The 17,149-nt window shown below is 39.4% G+C and overlaps 1 protein-coding gene across 16 annotated transcripts in view; it reads right to left on the reverse strand.

Moving 5' to 3' along the window:
- LOC134342716 (nuclear receptor coactivator 3-like) overlaps positions 1-17,149 on the reverse strand; it is a 225,418-nt gene that overhangs the window by 20,067 nt on the left and 188,202 nt on the right. For all 16 annotated transcript variants that reach the window (XM_063041176.1, XM_063041171.1, XM_063041168.1 and 13 more), the window contains 7 exons: positions 16,209-16,356; positions 13,385-14,699; positions 10,356-10,527; positions 6,260-6,460; positions 4,100-4,330; positions 2,809-2,938; positions 300-471 (listed from right to left, as the gene is read on the reverse strand). In XM_063041176.1, coding sequence (XP_062897246.1) covers positions 300-471; positions 2,809-2,938; positions 4,100-4,330; positions 6,260-6,460; positions 10,356-10,527; positions 13,385-14,699; positions 16,209-16,356 — 2,369 coding nt within the window. The remainder of the gene's footprint in view (positions 1-299; positions 472-2,808; positions 2,939-4,099; positions 4,331-6,259; positions 6,461-10,355; positions 10,528-13,384; positions 14,700-16,208; positions 16,357-17,149) is intronic.

The following is a 17,149-nucleotide window of genomic DNA, read 5'->3' on the forward strand; positions in this document are numbered from 1 at the left end:
ATGGATTTCCAGCATGTGCAGATTTTCTCTTGGTTGTGATAAAAATACACAGCATATTTGCCTTCGAATGTCAGCGGAAGTATATATTGTCTGCAAATGTATCAATGAAGAACATTTTAGGAACAAAGTGGAATAAATAAGAGGAAATGTATAAAATGCTCAATTAAATGCTGTTGAAGCTAACATCTGATGAGTTTGATCGCCCTTTCTGTTAAACAATGGGTAGTCTGAGCTCAGGAAATGCACAGAAAAGTGCAAAGAGCAATCAAACAAAATAGATGAAGGATTAATTGCTGTACCTGACTGATAAGATCTGGAATTCCTAATGCCCTGTCAATTTCTTCTAGCCCCATTTCATCTGCATTGCTCAGCAGTGTGTCCAACTGATCCAGCAGGGCCTTCTCGTCATTCTGAGCTTCGGCAGTAGTGGGTGGGCAAAGTAGATCATCCAGGGAGCTTCCAAATGGTTGCCTACAAAAAAAACATTTACAACCAAACACATCATTGCAGATACAAACCAGTAATTAAATATTAGCTGGTGTTAAAGGAGCACAACAGAACTATCTTTGTGAGTGAATCCAGGATGCCTTGATCATCTCCTGCAATATGCAAGAATCACCCAGAAGTCCCTTCTGTAATCACTACGCTAACTTTCCTCAGTTTCAATATATTACCTTACCAACTCACCCAATTTGTTGATGTAGAAAATTGGAGGTTTACTTGCTTTCAATAAATTCTTAAGAATAAGTACCCGTTCTCTCCGTAAGCTCCAATAGTATGGCAGATTTTCAACAGAAGCCAGAATGAAGACAAAAGAGCATTCAAGACAAGTCAGGGAAATGATAATAGAGAAACACAAATCTGGGGAAAAATACAAGACTGTCTCAACGGCACTGAAAATACCTCCATGCTTAGTGCAGTCCATCTGAAAAAAAGCGGAAAAAGTATGAAAGCATAGCCACACTACCAAGGTCAGGCAGCCCCTCTAAATCTAAATGCCGGAGACAAATGGAAGTTGTAAGAGAGGATACTGTGATGCCAACAGTCACTGAGTGAACTACAGAAGTCAGTGGCTGCAAATGGAGATGAAGTTCATGGCTCCAATAATATCTAAGGCCTTGCACAGAACGGGTATTTATGGAAGAGTAGCAAGGAAGAAACCCGAGTTTTAAAAAAAGCATATCCTTGCCTGTCATGGCTTTACAAACATCACTTGGAAGATGCTGTAAAGATGTGGAAGAAAGTCTTGTGGTTCAGTAAGACTAAAGTTGAACATTTTGGTCTCAACACTAAGCAGTACATGCAGTGTAAATCTAATACTGTGCATCAGCCAGGTAAAACCATCCCTTCTGTAAAGTATGGTGGAGGTAGCATCATGCTATGGAATGCTTTTCAGCAGCAGGGATAGGAAATCTCATCGGGGTTGATGGGAAGATGAATGCTGTTAAATACAGAAAGAACCTGGATAAAAACCTGCTACCAGAAAGCTTGAACTGCGGAGGAAGTCCGTCTTTCAAAGTTCAAAGTATGTATAAGTTACACACCCTTGAGATTCGTTTCCTAACAGGCAGCCACAAAAACAAAGAAACCCAAAAACAAACCCCATACACTGTCTAACACCCAACATGCAATTAAAAAAATCATGCAAACAGTAAAAGCAACGAAACCGTGTTTCTGGACTGGTCCTCAAAGAGTGTCTGAGACTGAGACCCATAGTTCAGCGCAGAGCCGAGTAAACGACATGGAGCAGTGATCCTAATTGGCCTGTATCTCACCTCGGGCCCCAACACCTTGAGCTTTTCAATATGGCCCGGTGCTTAACTCTCTGTCTGAACAACAGCTTCTGCTGCTTGGACATACCAGACTTTGCCTGCAATTCTCCCTCCACACACTGTTGTCTGCTGCGCCTGGCATCTGGACCCTGCAGCTTCGATTCGGCCTATGCCCTTTCTTTCATGCTCTTCCATGCTCTCAGTCATGGGCAAGCCGGCTCATCTTGCCTTGGCTCTGCCATATCGAATTGCCTCCAAGTCCAAAGGGAAGTTACAGGCTATTACTTGCGATGAATGCAATGTATTTAGTTGCTATCCTTGTTTCGTTAGCCATTATCCAGAAGTCGCAGAGGTTCACCGGTGTCATCTCAAACCTGAAGCTTTTCAGCAGGACGATGATCCAAAGCACAGTGGCAGAGCAACCATAGACTGGCTTCAAATGAACAAAATTGATGTCCTTGAGTGGCCCAGTCAGAATCCTGACCTTAACCTGATTGAACATCTCTGGCAAGACCTCAAGACTGCTGTCCACTGCTGCTCCCCAAATAACTTGGCACAGCTTGAGCAATTTTGCAAGGAGGGGCCATTCTTGCTCCCTCACAATGTGCAGAGCTGGTCAAATCTTATCCAAAAAGACTACTGACCATAATAGATTTTTCAACTGAGCACTGAACAAGGGGCAATGTTTTTTTTTGAACTGCTGACATTTCAGGTTTTTAATTTTTAGTTTTTCACATTTTACAATTTTCCCTGTTTTTAGGGTTCTACTGTGAAAAAAAGGAGAATGGGATTCACAAATAAACATTGTTCACATAAATGAGTATTACAACCAGGGATTTTGATCAAAGGGTTGGGGGCTGACTACTTTTACAAGGCACTGTACTTCTGATCCTTCATCCCAGTGCCAAATGAAATAAATATAAACTAAATCCATCAGAAGTTAAACACCAACAGATTCTAATGTAAATACCATCCTCAATTTTATATGAATCTGAAGCAGGCAGCCCAATCAAATTAGTTTCCAACACACACGAACCTGTTCTGATTGCCTGAAGGACCTTGTTCCATCTGAAGAACACCTTCTGGCCATGAAGTAGGTGGATTGGCTGGACCTTGTTGTTGCCCAAACTGAGGGCCTCCAAGACCCATATCCATTTCTGAAGATCCTTGGTAATAAGGTAAATAGACAACAAAATTAAATAAGTCAGCAGACCATTAATCTTATTTCCTTCTCTACATTTATACCCTTACACAGATGAATTTATAAAAAGGTATTTCTGTTCTAGTCTTTCTCAAATAGTGAGACAACTGAGAATTAGAGAATTAATGAGACAATTAGAGAAACAAAAAATAGTTAATACACTTCAATAAAACAGAACAAAAAGAAATGTAAGTCCGAACTGACGAAATTAGCTATATATTCCAAAATATTTTAAATTCTGGAAAACTGAAGAACTGAAACATTACATATTAATGACCTTTCATCAGCACTGGGACTAGCGACAAAACAGGTTTGAAGAAGGAGGTAAAGAAATGTAAAATAGATCTGTGGCAGGTTGGAAGGCATGAAAGATATGATAAAAAAAAAGGGCAAGTTGAAGAAAATAGACAATCCGAATGAGGAGAAATGCAAAATAATTGATTGTTTGAAATTATCAAACAAGAATGAATACTACACATAAGAATGCAGAAATTGGTAGCTATCTAAAACTGTTGAACCATGTTAAATTCATAATGTGCCTTAACAGAAGATTAGGTACAGTTATTAAGTCTTAAAGTAATACAGCACAGAAACAAGCTCTTCAAGTTCAACTCATCAATACTGACCAAGATGCCCATCCAAGCCATTCTATTTGCCTGTATTTGTTTCATTATAAGCCTGGAAGGTGGTCAGAGTGGGAGTGAAGCACAGAATTAATATGACAGGAGACTAAATGCTCAAGATCTGCCTTTTGGACTGAATAAAGGTACTCTGCCTAACGTGCATCCCATCCACATTCTCCCTTTCTCTGCACTTTCAAACTTACCTTTTACTATTTCTAGTTCTAATTAAAAATTATTACCCTGAAACATTAATTCTCCCTTCATAAAAACAACTTCACCTGTTCAGTATTTCCAGAATTTTGTTCTTAACTTTATTCTTTTTTAACATTATTCTTAATTTTGTTCTAAACTCTGCCATTATTCTTGTGTTCAGCAATCAGCCTTTATTTAATTAAGCCTCCCTTTATTCTTCAGTCAAACTGCAGAATTAAGCAATGCACTCCTTTCCTAAGAGGTGGGTGTGTCGAAGCAGGGAAGAGAAAAGAAACGAAACGAAAGCTTACTCATTCCCATCATCTGTTGCTGGAGTAATGTCCTTGCACCAGTCTGGCCATTAGATCGCATTTGCATTCCAAGTGAGGAGTTACCCACCACGCCTCTTTGCATTGATGAACTGTATTCTGCACCTGGTCTGATCATAGACACAGGCCCTGCGTTTCCACTAGTGTTTTGCAGTCCCCACTCTCCAGTGGCCATCGCTGTTTGCTGAGCAATACCCATATTGCCCTGTGCACCTGGGGGAGTATAATATGCTGCAAAGTGACTATGAATAATGAAAAGCCCTTCCTAAGGTGACAGAGGGCAATCACAAAATATTCATTTCAGTTCACAGTATACATCCATATAAATATTTTGTCCAGACAGATGATATTTTACCACCAGCATCACCCCAAAATACATTGTCCCTCACTTCAAAATGAAAGCGTGATTACATAATAGTCCACGGTTTTGTTTGAGAGAAACAGCTGGTCATACCACTCTTGCAGTTGCTTTTTCCTGCAATACACCCACCTAAAACAGTTCAAGGTCAGGCTCAACATCTCATCAAAAAATATGTAGTGATATCTCATTTCAACAGAAAGCAAGACAACACTACAGTACAAAAAAATGTAGATAGATATGAAGAATGAGAAATGGTTATAAGACAACAAGCAAAGGTTAGGAATAAAAGGACACTTTTTGAAGAAAGCATCCATAGCTTTTCTTTGGGTGAAAGGGAAGGCACTCTTCACATGATAGAGGAGTAATATTGAATTTATTGTTGACAATACTAGATTCTGCAACATTAACACAGATTAGCAGCAGGATGCTATTCCAGACAAACAAGGTGGTCTGGGAGACAAATCCAATATACCAAATTGTAAAGGTGAAAAAACAGAAACAAAAATCAACTGAATGAATCCTAAATAGACAGAAGGGCAGTTGGACCACGTCATGCAAATACTTAGGTCATTAAAAACTCAGCTTGGGTACACATAACCATGAAAAGCAAAATTACATGATGGAATTCAAGGCAAAGCCCATGAGGAAAGTTTCAACATCTTTGAAAACAGTACTCCAGTTGTTCAGCTGGTGAATAAGTACAAACTCCTCGTTGTTACTGCAAACTTTGAACACTTATTTTAATTATTCAAAGGACCAGGGGTATGAATTACTAGAATGTAAATCTTAAAAACTCTAGCAGAAGCATTTTTTCTATTGCTATCATTTTGTATATTAGGCTCTCAATGGAACTGTTGTGAATTGGGAAGATCAAGTTTACTTCCATCAAGCCCACACTACTTACAGAAAATGTATAACATGTCCAAATGTGCAATTAACTGCCTTTCTGAATGAGTAAAACATTGAAGATGGAGCTCATGCAATTTTCTCAATAGGCTTGAATTATATAAGCAAGAATTCAGGAATAATGAGCTATCTTCCAATTGGACATTAAACTACCCATCCTCAAGAGATTATAGAAGTATCATAACACTCTTCTGGAAGAGAAGCTAAGTTATCCCTCGTGTCCTAGCCAGCAGTTATCCATTACTCACTATCACTAGAATCATCATCTAATCATCATTCTATTGCTGCTCTGGAGCTTGTTGGATGCAAATTGGCTGTCATTATTCCTTACTTCAAGAATGAGTGCATTTCAAACGGATATCAAGTGAAACGTGTATTATTCTGCCCTGAAGTCATGAAACTACAAATGTGCAAGTTCATTCTTGTTTTCTTTTAGAAACTGAGCTAAAAGGAATTAAATAGATGTTTCAGTACTGAACTATAATCCCAGCAGCAGCCAACGTATTTGCCTCCTTTCAGAATTTTATCATATGTATACTTGTAAGCTGCAATGCATTCTTATTCAATTATTCAGTAATTCATTTCTTAACATTTTAATTTTCTCTTCAGCTTTGTACTAGCTTCCTTATGAACTCATAAAAAGATTCTTTTTTGCAGTATACAGATTATAAACATATTTCAACAAAAAATTTTTTTTTGCATCATAGTATGATTTTTTTTACTACTAGGATACTCCAAGTCTTTGCGTGCTAAAGCAAAAGTAAATGATATCTGTAACACCAAGTTTTTAGTGTGTTACACATGTGTCCCCCCCCCACCCTCGGTGATTCATAAAGTCAGAGTGTTCATTATAATTAGCACAAATGGAAACATACCTGCATTTCCCACAAAACTCTCTTGACTGCCTCCCATTCGATTTGTCATCATCGCCTGCTTTGCCATCATTCCGTAAGGGGTGTTGCTTCTTAGGGATGGGCCAGCTCCTGCACTGGCCTGGCCCTGAGCGTTAACATCCAGTGACATGGCCCGATTAAATCGAGGCCTGGAGGATTGCATAGGTGGTGGACTGCTTAAATCTAATAGGATTGACACAAAGAGTTACCCTGTTAGAAGTGTTAAAACATAACACAATAGGAATGTGGAGCAAAAGGTATAGAACACAGGGAAAATAAAATTTTGTTCTCCTGTTTCTGTTTGAACATTTTATAGCTCAAAGGGAGGCCATTCTGTGCATCATCTGTGCTGACAATTAACAACATCACTGAATTCCATTTCCATCCTCTTTTCCTAAAATCTCATCCTCATGTCTGTCCATCATTGTAAAGCTTTCTTCAACAAAAAGTATTACATTCAGTAGTGGCTTGGAGTTTTAAGAGAGATGGGAAATACAATATATGTTAACTAAAGGAACGTCTAATTATTATATAAAAACCAAGTGGCAAGAATCAAATCATGATGATCCAACAGAAAGAAAAACCCTTTTAAACTAATTCAAAGATTTTAAGGAAAATACTGTATCATTATAAATATTTACTCAAAATAAACCATTTCCCAAAATGGAAGTAATCAGTATTCCCTTTAAAATGAAAACTAAACAGTATATTGAGTCAGCAAAACAGAAAATTTTGTAATAAACCCAACAATGAAGACTGATGGCTGAACTCACTGCTGTAAAATACATTAAGTGCCTTTTAAATTATGAGAGAACATCATGTCCATAAACAGTACTCCCAAATTTGTTGCAAAAATCCTATAACAATTCAGGCATTGCATTTGATGAATTTCTTTATCAATATTCATTCCCATCACCACGATTAAACTAAGTGGTAATTATATCATTGATGGTTGGGCATCTGCTAGTTGTTTCATTTGCTGGGAAAAGCAACCATTATCCTTGAACCCATGTAATTGAGTGGACATGAAACATTCTGACGTTCTGGACACATAGAACACTTTACACTAACACAAAAACTAACTCATCTTTTCCTGAATAATGAAATTCTTTCTTAAAGAAAACTCTTAATGTGAAATTTCCCTCATTTCAAAAATGTTCTTTTAATAGCCTGAATACTCAGAGTATGAACAAATGGACATTTGAGTTAATTGAAGGAAACAATATCAATATAATTTCCTACAAAAAGCAGTACAGTCAGTTCATTTTGCCTGGCTTTCAAAAATAAGGACGATGACAAAGCATTTTTTAAGGAACTAGGTCACATGATAAATTCACAATTCAATCAATGCTAGAAATACTGTACTGTATATGCAAGTAATTTAATCTGGATAACCTAACTGCTTTCTAAAAAAATTCTTTAAATTGGATGAAATTCTCAGACCGGGCATCTGATTTATTCAGAATTAAAATTAGAAGCAAAATTGCAGCTAGTGTCAATTAACCTAATTTTCAGTTCCTCTCTCCCATCCAAAATGTATTCAAAGTACATGATTCAAACTGGACTTGCATTTGGTCCAAGTTCAAAATGTTATCTTACTCCTAATGACCCTACTTCAAGGATAGGACTTAACAGTTCCTGTGACCTGGAATGGGTATCTCCACCAATAGTAGAATAACCAACAAATTCCAACATTTGATACTGCGCACTTACAGCAATCAAATGCCTTCAGTTCCAATCCAAGCCCCTCAATCCCATGTCCTCTAGTCTTTGTTGCTTAATTCCCTAGTACTTTGGCAAGTGTTGGTTGCAAAAGTTATGGCTATCTGTTAAAAGTGACACACATTAAGCTTTAGGCATGTAAGGTGATTTGGGAAAGCCAGGAAAGATCCCGATTGTGTCATTAGCACAGCACCCTTTGAGCCATCCTGCTCCCTCACCAAGTGAAACTTAGATATCCAAGTAAACACAATAGAGATATAGTACGTCTTTGGAGTGTGGCAGTGATCCAGTGCGCCCATGGGAGACTCACGTGGTCGTGGGGAGAGCATGTAGGCTCCTTATGGGCAGCCGCAGGAACTGAACATGGATCTCTGGTACTGTAAAGCTTGTGCTACATCAATGTATATGTACAATCAGATGATAAACTTGAACTGCAGGGCAGAGGGTTAGGGAAAGATTTAAAGGGCACCAGCGAGGCAACCTTTTCCACACAAAGTGGTGGGTGAATGGAATGAGCTCCCAGAGGTGGCGGCAGAGGCGGGTACAATTAGAATTTAAAACCTATTGAACAAGGTACATGGATAGGAGGGGATATGGGTTAAACATGGGTAAATAGGACTAGCTCGGACAGGCACCTTGGTTGGCATGGACCAGTTGGGCTGAAAGGCCAGTTTCCATTCTGTGTGACTCTGACTTAGAAGGGTTGCCATTCGGTACATTTGTGTTGTCATTGGAGAGAGTTCAGAGGAGGTTCGTGAGGATGATTGTGGGAATGAAGGGGTTAACATTTGAGGAACTTTTGACAGCTTTGGGCCTGCATTCACTAGAATTTAGAAGCTTCTGGTGGGGGGAGGGGGGGATCTCCTTGAAATATACCAAATGTTGAAAGGACTAGATAGGGTGGATGTGGTGAGAATGTTTCCTGTGGTGGGGTATCCAGAACTAGCAGGCACGGCCTCAAAATTGAGGAGAAACCTTTTGCAACAGAGGCAAGGAGGAATTTTTTTTTTAGCCAGAGGGTAGTGAATCTGTGGAATGCTCTGCCACAGACTGTGATGGAGGCCAAGTCCATGGGTATACTTAAAGCGGAAGTTGATCATTTCCTGATCGGTCAGGGCATCAAAGGATATGGCGAGAAGGCAGGTGTATGGGGGTGAGTGGGATCCGGGATCAGCCATGATGGAATGGCAGATCAGGCTTGATGGGCTGAATAACTTAATTCTGCTTTGATGTCTTATGGTCTTATAGCCTTACATTGTGAACTAACGTATCTTACAAGATGTTGGCCTGGAAAAGACAGCACTTCTATGAAAGCTAATGAATTGTGTATTTATGCCAACTTGGATCTCCTGATGAAATGTTTACTTTTAGGACTGAGAGCCATACAAAGAATAAGAACATAAAAGAAGATTACAGGTTACTGTAATCCTCTATCCAGAAATGGGCATTTCCACATAAACAACACATCCTTCCAACCTACCTTTAATATAATCTACCCACATCTAGGAAGGAGACTTTGCTTGGCTTGAACAAAGCAAAAAATATAGGAGTAGAACTAATACATACAAAATTCTGGTGGAACGCAGCAGGCCAGACATCCTCCATAGGAAGAAGCACAGTCGACTGTGCTTCTTCCTATGGATGCTGTCTGGCCTGCTGCGTTCCACCAGCATTTTGTGTGTGTTGCTTGAATTTCCAGCATCTGCAGATTTCCTCGTGTTAGGAGTAGAATTAGACCATTTGGACCATTGAGTCTGCTCCGGTATTTCATCAAGGCTGATCCATTTTCCTCTCAGCCCCAATGTCCTGCCGTTTCCCATATCCTTTCATCCCAACTGATCAAGAATCTATCAACCTCTAACTTAAGTATGAACAATGACTTGGTTTTGCCTACACAGCCACCTGTGGCAACAAGTTCCACAGACTAACCACTCTCTGACAAAAGAATTTCCTCCTCATCTCCATTCTAAATGGACACCCCTCTATTCTAAGGCTGTGTCCTCTGGGGTCTTGGACTCCCCCACCATATGAAACAACTACATGACCAACTGCAGGTGAATTCTAAAGACAAACAAGGTTTATGCCTTTCACACATTGGATCTGCTTCTGACAGAATATTGATTTCTCTGTGACCAGCATAATATAATATTCCACTACCAATTTCCTCAAATACAAACATATCGTAGAGCCTGTTGTAGTTAGTCCAGCAACTATCAAGTATTTCATTTATGAAATAATAATAGACCTTGAAAAAACTAAATCCTCCAGTATCAGCAGACTCCTACAGCAGGTGGAGCAGCTTTGCTTCCTGTAAAACTGATGTATTATTAGAGTGCAGGTAATACATTCAACTTACTGCCACGGATTTGTTTTGATGTCCCTGGCGAGGGTGAGTGACCTCTTTCAAATGCCATGGGATCCTGAAACATTGCCTGTTTGTTTATCATGGAGCTACTGCTCCCAGACTCTGTGTAATACTGGGGCAAATCACCCAGAATATCATCTAAAGTATCCAATTCATTGCTTGCCTAAAATACAATAGAAAAAAAAAATCAGCATTATTAAACACCAACTTCAGATTAATAGTAAATAAACACCATGTGTATGTTCAAAGCATCAGAAAGCCAAATATAGCACCTCTGTTTAGAGTTCAACAGAAGAAGCCCTTTATCTGAAATCCCAGTGCATAACCTGCTTGCTTTAACCATAAATAGGTCATTTACAGAAAACCTGTTTTCAGGACTACAATGAGGATAACAATGTGATTAATTTCAATTAACAAGAGAATATATAAAATATTGCCAAGTAAACGTCAATGGAATATGTAAAGGAAAATAGGGGCACAATTGCATAAAATGCAAGAACCCACTACCCAGTCTTGCAAGAACCCACTACCCAGTCCCCTCATACCACCTATAATCCCAAAATGATTTTAAAACATTTCTGATATAAATAAGCTAGGTTCAGTAAAGTAGAAGCATTATGTGAGTCTGTAAACAGATCTGAAATCTTCTTTTACTAGTTTCTGTAATTATTTGCAAAAAAAAGTTCAGACCATGATTAAACATTCCACAACTTTTATGGTTCCAGTATCAAATCCACAGGGACAATATATGCTAGAGACACATAATTTAATAGTTCCACAGTCTGAGCTTTCACTGGCGCAACCAGATGTCATGTGGCTTTTGCTCGTGCATCTTCAGGTGATGCATGTTGATTGTGTTTGCAATTGCTATTGTTATTGCTTGGCATTTCCAGAGTAGAAAAGATGAGACTCAAATCCTACACAAAACGCCAGGCTAGATTAGTCAAAGGCTCCTCTTTGCTCCTTGATACTGTCAGTCTTGTCAGAAAGCCGGTGTGCAAAGTACAGAGCACATCACCGTGCATTGTTCTATGCCATCTTCTAAAGCCGAGCCCAAAGTCATTATAATGGTTTCCTTGTAGCTGAACAACTGTGCAACAGATCCTTCAGCAAGCTTATACCTGAAATTTGTTTTCTGTGTCAATGGACCCATCAAATGTAAAACATACCTTGAAACTGACCTCAGAAATAAGCTGAGTCAATAGCTGAGCTGGTGACTGAGAGTGGCGCAACAAATTTTAGTTTGTCTTCTCACCTTTAGACTATTGGCTGGAGAGACTGCAGTTCTTAATCATGTATAAGGAGAAAGATAAACAAGAGGAAGAGGATACATTGAGCATTTATGCTGTAAACTGCAAGCATGGGACATGATACTCCTATTATTATTGAAGGACTAGTAGTATGTGCAAACTGGAAGGCATTAATGCCAGTCTTACAGCAATGGTAAACAATCGTATGGAACCTGAAATGAGGTAAGAGTCCTCACTGATATATTATTGGTAGTGGAATTGTGGGGAGGGTGGTACATTAAGCAGTGACCCTGAACAGAAGTGGAGTTTGGGGGAGATGTGAAGATGCATTCAATAGTCTTGCGCGCGTGCACACCCGAGAACACTAAGCTTATTTGTTTCACTGTGTTCAGGGTTATGGTACTCAACTTTTGATGCGACTTTCATAGCCAACTCTTCCTACTACCTTCTATATCATCCTGTAGCTTAAAGGATGGGGCTGTCTACTTGCATACAAGACATCTTAGATCCTCCTGCAATAAGGAATTCTGTGCAACAGCAGAAGACTGAAGGGCCCATTATTTCCTACACTATGAACTATCAAGACACCTATAAGCACCTAATGAAGCTTTCATATATCTTTCTTTAAAAAAAGACGCAGATCCTCTTCTTAATGCTATCATTAACTAGACAGCTGAGAAATTGGGCTTCATGCTGACAAGATGAGCCAAAGAACAGCAGCAATAAGTCTGGATAAACATTGCATTTGATATAATGATTCCAATGCCTGTTATTCAGATTAGATGCCCTTACATACAATCTTCTGAACTGAACTAGATTAGGCAACCATTTCTTCCTACAGAAAGTATCTTTTAAATCAGAAAAATGGATTTCAGCCACACACCAAAACTTAATCCCTCAGCAAGATGCCACATATAGAAGAGAAGAAGCCAGAGAATTCAGGGAAGAAAATAATGTAGAAGGAGGAAATAATGTAGAAGAGGGATATCAAAAACATTAGCTGGTTATATATGATTAAACGGCAATGGAATATTCACAACCACTTACACAGAAATCTAAAGCTTAACTGATACATTCACAAGCATTTTTAATAATCATTTTTCAAACTATGTCACACATTGCAGAGGACAACATAATTGGGAGATATTACAAGAGGGAAATATCCTTTCTCTATCATCTAGTAAATCAGTACTATTCACTACAGCAAGAAAACGTATTCTGAGCATAAAGAATGCCAGATAAATCTCTCTTCCAAAGTCTGATTATTTAAATAATCATGTTGTCTCTTCTTTTCCATCACCTTTCATTGTTTCTCCAAGCTGCAACAATGAACAAGAGCATGAAGAAACAATGAAAGGTGTAAGAAAAGGAGAGACAACACTATCTATCAGGAAGAAGAAGAAAGCCCTTAACTCCAAGTGGAGTCATCTGGACGCTGTCGTGAAGGCGTTTTTTTAGCAGGCTTTCTTATTTTCATGACGCTGAGTTGCGAGCTCGATGCTCAATCCAGCACGGATGGAAAGTGTGCAAGGGAGCCGGCTGGATTCGAACTCGGAAGCCTTCACTCCGAAGTCCGGCGCTGATGCCACTATGCCACCAGCCGGCTATCAGGAGCTCTGAGCATAATCTTCCACTATTCAGGTCCTTACAAGAAATACTAACCGCTATTAACACCTATTTTATTAATAAAGCAAGGAACAGTTGATTAATACCTTTTGTGATAAACACCCTGTTTCACCAAGCTGCAAAATAGAATTTTTTTTGTCTCACCTGGTCAGTTGGTTCAGTCTTGATGCGTACTTCATCTTTCACTTGTACTGAACCGGACATCTTTGCTGCATTGCAAGAATCTATTTTGTCCATTCCTTCTGTTTTGGGCTTAACATCCTTTAAAGTTAGTTCTTTTGGATCATCTTTATCCAACAGGTAGCGCAGTAGTGCATTACTTTCCTTCTTCTTCGGACTCATCTGTTCTTGCTTAATCACAGCATCACCCGCTGATGTCATGTTACCCGAGTCCTGGAACGACTCTTTACCTGTAGCCTCTGCAGTAAGCTTGGCTACTTCAGCCGGAGAGTTGGTATTCCTCAGCAGCTTGTGCAAAATTTTGTGTTTCTCCTGTAAAGAAGAGCCATGCAATGCAGTTGCAGATGAGCTAGCACCAGCTGTAGTTGAGGTTGAGGAAACTCCTGTTGGACTTGTGATGCCTGCAGAAGAATCCTTAATACTGGAATCTAAGTTGGAGTTTGTTAAAGAGGTCAGCCCCATATCATCCGAGGGAGAGGTCAACAACTGCAAAAGCTTTGTATGGTTTTTGTTCTCATGGAATCTTCTTTGGCCCTCTAAGTTATCATTGTTACTGAAAAGGTTTAGATTACCTTCCTTAACGTTCTTCTGCTCAGAATGAGCATCTCTACTTTCTGGTCGGCCTACCGTGCTCTCGACTTGGTTATGTTCTCCATATAGGGCAGGAGACTCTTTGATATCCATGCCACCCATCTTTGGCTGCTGGATCAAACTCACATTTGGAGAAGATTCCATTTTCTGACCAGGCGATGACAGCGACGATAGGAGAGAAACTCCTAGCCCTTCACTAATAGCTTGAAGTGCATTGAGGGAACTACTAGAGAAGGTGCTACTTCCTGTGCTGTTTACATGTCCCACTGGTGACTGGATCCCACCAGCAGAAGAATATTGGTTGGGTCCCATTCGTGGACTGACTCGATGCCTTGGTGAAAGCATCAGGTTTTGCTGGGATGTGTTCACTCCAGGGCTACTATGTGGGGGGCTGTTCATTGTGAGTGCATAGCTGTTACCCTGTAAGCCAGGTGCCTGCATGTTCGGCCCTAGGCCTATTGCACTTGTAGTCCCACTTCCTGCACCAAATCTTCCCATTTGCCCCATAGAACTGGGGTCATTCAAGCTATTTGCGCCATAGGTCATACTGTTTTGAACTGGCATCCCTTGTCCTGTTCCCCCTGATGGCATATTCATATTCCCTGTAGAGTTTGCATTCGCCGTGGCAAGCGTCTTCATCATTTCCTGCCCCATGTTGGTTTGGTTTAACCTGCAACCATTCTGTTCCCTAGAAGGAGAACAAAATTTTTGGGGGTTAAAAGTAACATCAATTAAAACTTGGTTTGATTGTAAAAACAAATACCTAAGAGGAGAATTGCAATTTTCATAACTACTGTATTTTATTCAATTAAAAAAGACATTTCAAGAGTTTGACTATCTGAATAGATTTATCCCTTTGTCTCTACTGATATGATTTAGTCGAAGCTGTATAGAACAGAAACGAGCCCTTCAACTCAACGCATCCACACCAACCATAATGCCATCTGCCTGCATGAGGCCTACATCCCCTTACTCATTTGCTATCCATGTACTTTAAATGCCCTTTTAGCACTGTAATTGTATCTGCCTCAACCTGTTCCTGTCTTCTCATTTTATATAACCTCCACCTTTTGTGTGAGAAACTTCCCCTTTAGATCCTCTTTAAATTTCTCCCCCCTCACCTTACACCTATGCCCTTTAGTTGTAGATCCCCCACTCCCAATCCTAGAAAGAAAACTGATCAGCTACCCCATCTATGCCCTCAATTTTGTAAACCCCTACAAGGCTACCCCTCAGCCTCCCACATCCCAGTGGGAATAAACCTAGCTGATCCAATCTCCCCTCATAAGGAAAGCTCTTCATTAATTTTATATGATTGAAAGTCATAGATGTACTAACACAAAAAGAAAATGTGTCCTGTTTATAACGGTCTAGTGTTCTAGTGCAATTGAAATTGGTAACTTAAATTAAATTTCAAATCTGACCTCCTTCGCTTTCTGCATGGAGTTTACACATTCTTATGATTTCTTTGCACATCCCATACACATGAAATGATTAGCCACCTAACTGCCCCTATTGTGTAGGTCAGTGGGAGAGTTTGAGGGAGTTGATGGGAGCAATAAATGAGATTAAGGTGTAAAAATTAAGATCAGTGTAGACCTGGCAGGGGCTTGTTTCTGTGCTGTACCTCCATCTCTCAAACTGGTGTACACTTGCACAAGCTATACAATCACAGTGACTGAACATTCCTTATTGCAGAAAAAACACCAGATAAAAACATTTTTTACTGCAGGCAAAAGAACAAAATGAGGTAGGTATAAAAACAATGGTGTGATGCAACATGGCTTGCTACATGGCAGACTGTGTACCTCAGTTAGGCCTACTGCAAAGAAAGGGGTTGCAGAAAGTAAAGTCAATCAGTGCAAAACTCAGTAACCAAGTAGAGTTTGCAGAGATACTATAACTTTTGCACTCACACAACCATCACTAAGAAAGAAGCTGAAAATTAGATTGCACATCTGGGTAAGAATTCATCCTTCGTCATATATGCAGGATATTGCAACCTATGCATGTTCTATTGGGACCAGTAATTTCAATGGAGTCAAATTTCAGAAATGGCATTTGATGTGCCTATTTGACTAGATTTTCATTTAATACATGCCACATAGAATTAATTTTAATGATACTTTCTGGAGAGCCATTAAGAATTACAGAAAAACTGCATTTTCTAACATAACCAAAATTTTGATTTCTGTACCTTTGGAGCAGATGTGTGGAGCCAAAGCCAAGGGATTCATTGGATGCAGGATTACGCAAAAGCTTGGTCTTGGTTTGTGCAGTGACTATAGTGCCATCTGACAAGGAGAACCGATAAAGTGGACTCTCAGCATGACCCTGCATCAAGGCTAAATAAGAAGAAAAAGCAAAAAATATTGTCACACAAATGAACAGATACTATAAATTTAAAATTTATAGAATAGTAGCTCTACCAATGTAACAAATGAATTCTTTAAAATTCAACTGAGTTTACTTCTATACATTTTATACTACATGGTTTTCTCAGCAGGATGCTGAATGGGGCAGCTCAGCAGCATAGCGTAACACTATTACAACGCCAGTGACCCGGGTTCAATTCCCCTACCATCTGCAACAGGTTTATACATTCTTCCTGTGACCGCATGGGGTTCCTCTGGTTACTCTATAATTTCCTCCCACATCCCAAAGATGTATGGGTTAGAAGATTGATTGATCACCCAGGTGCAATGAGGTACTTCACATTCACCATTCCCAACATCCTTTGCTCCCATCAGATTTACAAACTCACTCTCTGCTCCATGTTAACAAATACAGTACTATTAGGCACCCTAGCTATGTATATGCACCCATGCAGTGATGTAACTACCCACAAAGAGGATATACTTCTTTAAAATTGGTACCCTACTATCATCCACTTTATTTTTTAATATTTTCTGTATTTTAAATGATCAAAAAACACTTAGTAGAGTATAAAATAGCTAGATCAGATGGATTTGAACTCCAAGTTCAATTAATTTGATATTAGGCAAGTTCATTGTGCCAGTTAGAACATACTAAATATTTAGCAACCAGTTCAATGAAGACTAGATTGGAAGTCATAAGAGTAGTCATACTGCCATCGTTGAAGCTACAAGCATGAAGATAATAGGTAGAGATTAATTA

This window comes from Mobula hypostoma, chromosome 2, assembly GCF_963921235.1.
Source record: "Mobula hypostoma chromosome 2, sMobHyp1.1, whole genome shotgun sequence".
NCBI lineage: Eukaryota > Metazoa > Chordata > Chondrichthyes > Myliobatiformes > Myliobatidae > Mobula > Mobula hypostoma.